The following is a 9,022-nucleotide window of genomic DNA, read 5'->3' as shown; positions in this document are numbered from 1 at the left end:
TATATATATATATGTATATATATATATATATATATATATATATGTGTATATATATATATGTATGTATGTGTATATATATGTATGTATGTGTATATATATGTATGTATGTATGTATATGTATGTATGTATGTATATGTATGTATGTATGTATGTATATGTATGTATGTATATATGTATGTATGTATGTATATGTATATATGTATGTATATGTATGTATGTATGTATATGTATGTATGTATGTATATGTATGAATGTATTATACTGTACATATATACTGGATATACTGTACATATATACTGGATATACTGTACATATATATTGGGGCAGCACGGTGGTGCAACTGGCAGAGCGAATGCCTCTCAGCGAGCAAGTCCCTGGTTCAAATCCCAGTCCTGGGGCCTTTCTGGGTGCAGTTTGCATGTTCTCTCCGTGCATGCGTGGGTTTTCTCCAGGTGCTCCGGTTTCCTCCCACAGACCAAAAACATGCATGTTAGGCTGATTGGTAACTCTAAATTGTCCCTAGGTGTGAGTGAGAGAGTGAATGGTTGTTTGTCTCGTTTGTCTCTACGTGTCCCTGTGTGGACCTGCGACCTGTCCAGGGTGTACCCCGCCCTTCGCTCCTCATAGTACCTGGAGAAAACCAACACGTGCATGGAGAGAACATGCAAACTCCACCCAGAAAGGCCCCCGGACCGGGATTTGAACTGTGGTGTCCTGCTCGCTGAGAAGCAGCAGCTCTACCAACTGTGCCACCGTGCTGCCTTATAGTTTTCAAATTTGAGAAAAACACAACATGGAATATGTAGCTGCATTATAATTCCTCCCAGTTTGTCTTTGAGTTACAAGGAACTATTTGAATAAACAACAAACAAATAATAAATATATATAATTATATAATATATTGTCTAGGCTTATCCGTCCCTCACATCATTTGCACAGTCATTGTCTCGTTGTCCTGCTGTGACCTCTAACCGTTAACTTCTAACTGAAGCTTGAGTCAGCGATGGAGCTCATTTCTCTGAGCATTGCACGGTCTGACCTTCAGGGTAAATGGTCCCCTTCAGGTTCATTCATTCCTGGGAAGATTGGCAGCTGTCTTAAATATATATATAAAAAATATAAAAAATCCTGAATAGTTTGGAAATGACTTTTAACCTAATTCAATTGATGAGTAACAACAGATGCTTCTCTAAGGTCATTGCTGATGTTTTTCCATCTTGACGTTGCGTTAAAACGCTCCAGCGCAGCAAACTGACAAAACGTCCGCTTGGTGGGAAAATAAAAACGCGTTAAGGCCAGAAGTGTAGTGTAGAGTTGCACTCAGTCGTTAAAAAAAAAAAACAAACAGTTTAAATTTCTAGTTTGTCTATGAAGACGTGATGATAAAAAGTGCAAAGAAGATCTGCATCGTATTATTTTTGATTATTAACCAGGTCAGAAAAAGAAGTGGCTGTCCCAGCAGTGATGGATGTGAGCAGTCCAGGGAAGAAGGTTCCCATCAGGATCGTCCACACTGAGAGCAGCTCAGGTCAGCGGGGACCAGTCGATCAGACCAGCGAGACCGGCAGCGTCCCCGAACCCACAGAGCACCCACCATCATCCCTGTTCTTCACCTCCACCCACCAACCAGAACAGGGTGCAGAGTTGAGTCAGGAGGAGTCCAGGTCAGTTGGGGACCAGCACCTCAAGGACGAGGTCAAGAGGCAGGAGCTGGCCAGGGACATCATGGGTAAGGACAAGTCTCTGGTGGACATCCTGGACCAAAGTGGAAGGAAAACCACCATGGACCTGATGGAGGGACTCTTCCCAGCAAAGGAGAAGATCCTGGAGGGGGCTCAGCAGCGGAGGAGGGCGTCTGCAGGGTCCAGACTGCCCACCTTAACCAGGTGGGACATTTGAGCAGAAAGAACTTTATATTTGTACATTTATGTCTTGTATCCGGATATTTACAGAGAAATGCCGACATTTAGTCACTTTTGAAGAAAAAAAAAATCCGACCCCTTTCACTCAGTTTATCAAAAAAAAAAAAAAGCCGAAATATTAATTTTGTTTCAAACTCTTTGCCAACCAGCTAGACTTTTTATGAAAACTTGGAGCTCTGCATGAAGCACATGTGAAAACGTTCAATTTTTCCTCATTTTACCCTCCTGTCTTCAGGAAGCGTTTATGGTTCATGGTGATTTTATAAACACAAACGTCTCTAAAGTCCAGTTTTTGCCCTCATTGTTTTAACAGATAAAGCCAAAGTTCAAGATAAATTTAATTTCAGTCCTCTCTTGTAAATGAGTCCCCGTGGCTCAATGGGACTAACCTGTCTAAATAAAGGTTGAATGAATTTATTGACCAGTTCGGGCTTGTTAACCTGGTTTAAGTCTGCCCTCTGGTGGACAAATTGTAAAATTACATCTGTCATTTTAACTAGTTTTCAGAATCAGAATGCCTTTATTGTCATTATACACAGTACAATGAAATTAAGAGCCACTCCTTTTTTCAGTGCAAAAACACGCCTGAAGAAAACACACACTAAAATATATTTAAAAAATGTAACGCAATATAGATATAATAATGAAAGTAAAAAATACAAGTATTTCACAATTGTATATCATACCATACCAATTTATTTATAGAGCACTTAAAACAGCAACAAGGCCAACCAAAGTGCTGTACAAAGGAAAACAAACATGCACAGCAGACAGGAAAACATAAAATAAAAATACAGATACAAATAGCAGCAGAAGCTAACTAAAATGGCCAACAGAGTAGAGAACAGACCGGACCAAAACAAATCACACCGTGTTAAAGGCAAGAGAATAGAAGTGGGTCTTCAAGCGAGACTTAAAGACTGAGAGTGTGGGAGCCTGCCGGACACTCAGTGGCAACTCATTCCACAGTCGTGGACCTGCAACAGAGAAAGCCCTGTCACCTCTGAGCTTACGACGGGTTTCTGCGAATTATATTGCACATTGTGGATATTAGTGAGGTTGTTAAGGTGATTGAGAGTATGAAATGTCAGTAGTATTGCACAATAGAAGTCCAGGGGTTTGGGAGGTTAGATTATTAAATCGGTGCATGTGTGAGTTCAGTGTGGTGATGGCTTTCGGGAAAAAACTGTTCTTGAATCGGTTTGTTCGTGTTCTGATGCACCTGTAGCGTTTCCCTGAAGGTAGCAAGTCAAACAGTTCAAAACCCGGGTGTGAACAGTCCTTGATTATGCTTTCTGCTCTGTTGAGGCAGCGTGATGTGTAAATGTCCATCAGGGAGGGGAGAGGGCAGCCAATGATCTTTTGTGCTGTCTTGACTACTCTCTGAAGCCTTTCCCTGTCAGCCAGGGTGCAGCTGCCGTACCATACTGAGATACAGTATGTCAGCAGGCTCTCGATGGACGAGCGGTAGAAGGTCAGCAGCAATTTGGTGTTCAGGTTGTACTCTTAAGAAGTGTAGTCTCTGCTGAGCCTTCTTGATGACCGCTGTGGTGTTCTCTTTCCAGTTAAGGTCAGCAGAGATATGGACACCAAGAAATCTGAAAGTGTGAACCCTCTCCACGCACTCGCCATTGATGTGAAGGGGGCCTAGGTTGGTGCTGTGCTTCCTGAAATCAATAATTACCTCCTTGGTTTTTTTTATATTCAGAGCCAGGTTTTTCGCTGAGCACCAGGTTGCTAGCTCCAGGACCTCCTGTCTGTAAAATGTCTCAGCTCCCTTAGAGATTAGTCCGACCACTGTGGTGTCATCAGCGAACTTGACGATGAGGTTGTTGTTGTGGACCGGGCTGCAGTCATGGGTGTAGAGACAGTACAGCAGGGGGCTCAGCACACAGCCCTGTGGGGAGCCAGTGCTCAGCGTACGAGTGGAGGAGAGGTGGGGACCAAGTCTTACAGATTGGGGACGATTGGTTAGGAAGTCTTTTATCCAGGCACATGTGAGTGGGGGGAGGCCGAGATTGTCCAATGTGTTTATAAGAATGTCCGGAATGATTGTGTTAAAGGCCGAGCTGTAATCCACAAAGAGCATTCGAACGTAGCTGTGCTGTTGTTCCAGGTGGCTCAGCGCGGTGTGGAGAGCTACTGCAATAGCATCCTCTGTGGACCTGTTGGTGCGATATGCAAACTGGTAGGGGTCAAAGTTCGGAGGGAGATAGTCCTTGATGCACTGGAGAACCAGTCTCTCGAAGCACTTCATGATTACCGGAGTGAGAGCCACCGGTCGGTAATCATTCAGGCTGGTGATGGTAGGCGTTTTCGGCACTGGGATGATGGTTGCAGATTTTAAGCAGGGAGGGATGACTGCCTGGGCCAGGGAGAGATTGAAAATTCTGGTGAAGGTGGTGCCCTCTGGTGGACAAATTGTAAAATTACACCAGTCATTTTAACTAGTTTTCCATTAACCACTTTTATAATTTGCTACAAATGTTTGTTTTTTTCTCTGGTGTTTGCCATCAGGAGGGAGGAAGAGGATGCGTCTTCCTCGGCCTCAGCCTCCCTGGTCCCCAGCTCCTCCTACTACAACACATCTGCTCCCAAAGCCGAGCTCCTCATCAAGATGAAGGACATGCAGGAGCAGCTGGAGGAGCAGGACTCTGAGGATGAGCTGGATGTGGACCTGGCCAGTAAAAAGGTAGAACCCATCCACTCTGGTCCCAACAGAACGAGTGACGCTGAAGGTGATTTTCTGTAATTGTCCTCTTCAGCAAGAGCTCATCTCCAGCCTGGCGCGGAAGCTGCTGGTGCTGCGGGAGGCGCGGCAGAGCCTGCAGGAGGACGTGGAGGACAACGAGGCTCTGGGTCGGGAGGTGGAGGCCACCGTGCAGCGTCTCTGCCAGCCCAACCAGCTCGATAAGTTCTGCATGTTTGTGGGCGACCTGGATAAGGTGGTGAGCCTGCTGCTGTCGCTGTCGGGGCGACTCGCCCGGGTGGAGAACGCCCTCAACAGCCTGGAGGACGAAGCTCTGCCGGAGGAGAAGGTGACTGCTCACATGAGGCCACTTTCATTTTGCCAACTAGAACCAACATTTTTCAGTAAAGATTCATCAAATGTCTAGTTGTTCTAAAGTTGCATCAACTTTTTTTTTCTTTTTTTTTAAACAGCATTTAAAACTAGACGGGGAATTTACAAAGGTCGCAGCTTTTGTTGTCATATGAAAACAAAAATTAAAACAAATCATCAAAAACGGCGTCTTTATCTCTCTCCAGTTTTAGCTTCTCGCCACTGGCTCCCTGTCAAATCCAGAATCGAATTCAAAATCTTACTACAAAGCCCTCAACAACCTAGCTCCATCTTATATTACAGATCTTATTGGTCCATATTTTCCCAACAGAGACCTTTGCTTGCAGACTGCAGGCTTACTCGCGGTTCCTAGAGTTTCTAAAAGCAGAATGGGAGGAAGATCTTTCAGTTATCAGGCTCCTCTCTTGTGGAACCAACTTCCAGTTTCTGTCCGTGAGGCTGACACATTGTCCAGTTTTAAGACTGGGATTAAAACTCCCCTTTTTGATAAATCCTATAGTTAGGGTTGGCTTGTTATGCTGCTATAGACTTAGACTACTAGAAGACAAATCGACCCCATGTCCTTAAAGGAATTGTTACAATTGAATAGTTTTCATTTGATACTATTTCTATCTTAACGGGATTCTCGACCTGCCATTGTGTATCTGTTCTTCTCAAACTCAGCCGGTCGAAGCAGATGGCCGCTTGTCCTGAGCCTGGTTCTGCTAAAGGTTTCTTCCTCATGAGGGAGTTTTTCCTTTCCACTGTCGCCTTCTTGCTTGCTCAATATGAGAACTCAAAGCAGTCTGCTCCTCAGATAAATTCATTCAATTAACCTTTTACTTATTTTATATATGAAAGTTTCTGTTCGGTGTCCTGAGACGACTTCTGTTGTGACTTGGCGCTATAGAAATAAACTGAACTGAATTTCGGCTGGAGAGCCAAGACTCTTTGCTGGCAGAACCAGACTAAAGAAAAAGTACTGCACTCACTTCATTGTTTTCTAGCAAGTGTCCATTTAACGTCAGGATGTTGGATTTGCCAACAGAGTATCATTATGTTATAGAAAACAGTTTGTTTGTTTTAACTAAGCACTCTAACTATGCAGAAAAGCCCAGAAAGAACGAGAATATGATGTTTAGGGCTTTTATTTCCGTTATAAGTTAGTAGAAATCTCAAAGATCAAAAATGTGACTTTCCACAGCCAACTGCAGAAACGTGTGTTGTTACTGATTTAAACCTCCAAAGGTCTTATTATGTGGAAAAAAATCTGCCATACATCATTTTTTTTCTGATTTTATTTATTTATGGTGCTGTCAACAACATTTGTCAAAGCCTAAAAGGCTTCTAATAAAAAAAATAAAAAAAATTTTTTTTTTTGCATGGTCAGAATTTTTAAAAAAGCTCCCATAGCCTGACGGTAACATTACTACTTTGTACACTACTACTATCGTTTATCGTTTGTGTTTTTATGTCTTGTATTCTGTAAAGCACTTTGTGGTTTCTGACCTGTAAAAGGTGCTACATAAATACAATTTACTTACTTTCTTACCCTCTAGAGCAGGGGGTTTCAAACTGGGGTCACTAGACCCCCGGGGGTCCACGAGCCGGTACTTGAGGGTCAGCAAAAAAAAACAAGTAATTAAAAAAATTACAAGCACATAGATGTTTAACAACCCCTTAAAATACATTCAAATGCAGGAAATCATATCTACTTTATTCAAAATTTTCTGGGGGAGGATCCCCCCACCCCCACCCCCACCCCCACCTCGCTATTTGCGTTCCAGCATCGATTGGTTTCCAAATTAAGCCTAAATTAAGTTTTCTGTAATCATTTGAAGAAGTGGCAACACATTTATTATGTTCATTATGTGAATAGGTAAAGTTTTAAAACAGTTTTTGATGCTGTTAATTTGCTCAAAACTGTAATTTTTGGAAGTTGAAATTAAAAAAATATTGTTAATTAGGTGTGTAATGAATGAAAACTACCCCATGTTATTAACACTATTAAAGAACAGGTTTTACGTATTTGTGTTACACGAATATTTCCATTGCATTAAAGAGACAAATTGAAGAAAACAATTTAATAAACATGAGGGTTATGAGGGAGTCCCTGAAACTTTTTCTCCCCTGTAAGGGGTCACTGAACTCAAAAAGTTTGAAAATCCATGCTAGAGTTCCTTAGGGGGGAAACTGATCACAGGGAAATCCCAATATAAATGCATTTTTTATCCCATACTTATCATACCATTAAATAATGCATTCCCTTCAGTGTTGCTTTTTTATTATTTTACCTCTTTCTCTATCATTTTGGATCTATATTAGCTGACTCAGTGACGCTTTGCTTTTATGTTTGAGAGCCTCGGTAAAGATTTTATCGGGACAGACTTCAACTTACCCCGAAGGAGGTACGTCTTTCTCAGCTGGACGATGCTGTGGAGTTCGGCCTCTCATCTCGTCCAACAAAGCTGTTTGTTGTGATGCAAAGAGCAAAAGCACACTTGCAATGTGCATGAGTAAACATTTAGTACAAAAATGCAGTTCCATACTGAAGAATTGGACGCTACACCGGGCAAAACAAAAAAATTGCCATAAAATAAATATTTTGTCCAAAAAAAATTTTTTTTAAATGCGGAGACCAAAGTTCATGTTCATTAATCCAGGTATAAATCCAGCAATGTTCATTCAGGTCATCGGGACGGTTTCTTTTGTTGCTGGGACGTTTTGTCCTTCATCCAAAGGACTTCTTCAGTCTGAGGAGCCCATCAAACCAAACGGAATCCCACAAACAGCTCACTCCCAGAGTGGAAAAAAAAAAAATTGTTGGTGATAAGATGGCCTCCGGGGCCCGCCCTCTCCCCCGTCAACTCTAAAGGTAGCCATGCCAAAGTGGTTCAAAACACACTCTGGGAGTGAGCCGTTTTTGAGATTCAGTTTGGTTTGGTGGGCTCCTCAGACTGACGAAGTCCTTCGGATAAAGGACGAAATGTCGCATAACAAAAGAAACTGTCCACATGACCTGAAATGTGGAGTTTTATGAAAATAACTGCAAGAGTTGAAAAAAAAATCATATACTGTAAATTATATATATTTTTTTTTCAGGCTGAGATGACTCTAAAAGGTTTTTTTTATTGTGAAAACAATATTAAAAAGTGGTGTTTTAAGCAGTTATACATGGTGGTTGTTTTTGCCTCTGTCATGAAGTTAAAGAACCTCCTGTGAGTTAATGGGATCTGATTAAATTAACATTTTTTCTGTTCTTATTTGCTGACTAATAACTTTTCTTTGTCCTCCGTCAGCGAACCCTGACCGAGAAGCGTAAGCTACTGATGAGGCAGCACGACGACGCCAAGGAGCTGAAGGAGAACCTGGACCGTCGGGAGCGTCTGGTGTCCGGCATCATGGAGGCCCACCTGGACGCGGAGAGCCTGGACGACTACAGACACTTCGTGAAGATGAAGTCCGCGCTCATCATCGAGCAGCGAAAGCTAGAGGACAAGATCAAGCTGGGTGAGGAGCAGCTGAAGTGCCTGGTAGAAAGTCTGCCACTGGAGCAGAGGCCCCTGCTGTGATTACAAACTGCATCGGGACGAGGAAGAATTCTTCTGAAGGGGAGATTTGTTGAATTTTTTTTAATACGTCTCAAGTTTAGAACTCAGATAAAATCGTTTGTCATATGCTGAGAGGTTTTTACCAAAAACACGCAAGACGTTGAGGAGAAATCACTTATAATAAAACGAGATTTTTTTTTCAAGTTTCAAGAAGACTGGCTAGATTGTACCGTTTAATGACATTTGTCCTGAATTTAGAGCAAAATGCAGAAAGCAGGACACATTACACCTTCTTCACTGCCTAAAAGTGGGGGTTCCCGACCATGGTCCTTGAGGAACACCATCCTGCATGTTTTAGTTGTTTCTCTGCTCCAACACACCTGGTTTTAATTAATGGGTGATTAACAGGCTTCTGCAGAACATGAGGAAGTAATTCAATTACTGAATCAGGTGTTGGAGCAGGGGAACAAATAAAATATACAGGATGG

General features: G+C 42.3%; 1 protein-coding gene across 1 annotated transcript in view; it reads left to right on the top strand.

The window, feature by feature from the left end:
- The window catches only part of LOC119429066 (protein Shroom2), a 43,298-nt gene extending 34,549 nt beyond the window's left edge, over positions 1–8,749 (top strand). Inside the window, exons 6-9 of the mRNA XM_037696783.1 lie at positions 1,434–1,886; positions 4,440–4,614; positions 4,688–4,960; positions 8,283–8,749. Of these exons, the coding sequence (XP_037552711.1) occupies positions 1,434–1,886; positions 4,440–4,614; positions 4,688–4,960; positions 8,283–8,555 (1,174 nt within the window). The 3' untranslated portion in view covers positions 8,556–8,749. The remainder of the gene's footprint in view (positions 1–1,433; positions 1,887–4,439; positions 4,615–4,687; positions 4,961–8,282) is intronic.
- The last annotated feature ends 273 nt before the right edge of the window (positions 8,750–9,022 follow it).

This window comes from Nematolebias whitei, chromosome 23 (genome assembly GCF_014905685.2).
Source record: "Nematolebias whitei isolate Nwh7 chromosome 23, NemWhi1, whole genome shotgun sequence".
NCBI lineage: Eukaryota > Metazoa > Chordata > Actinopteri > Cyprinodontiformes > Rivulidae > Nematolebias > Nematolebias whitei.
Note: the sequence above shows the minus strand (reverse complement) of the source record. Positions and strands in the feature narration are given on the sequence as shown.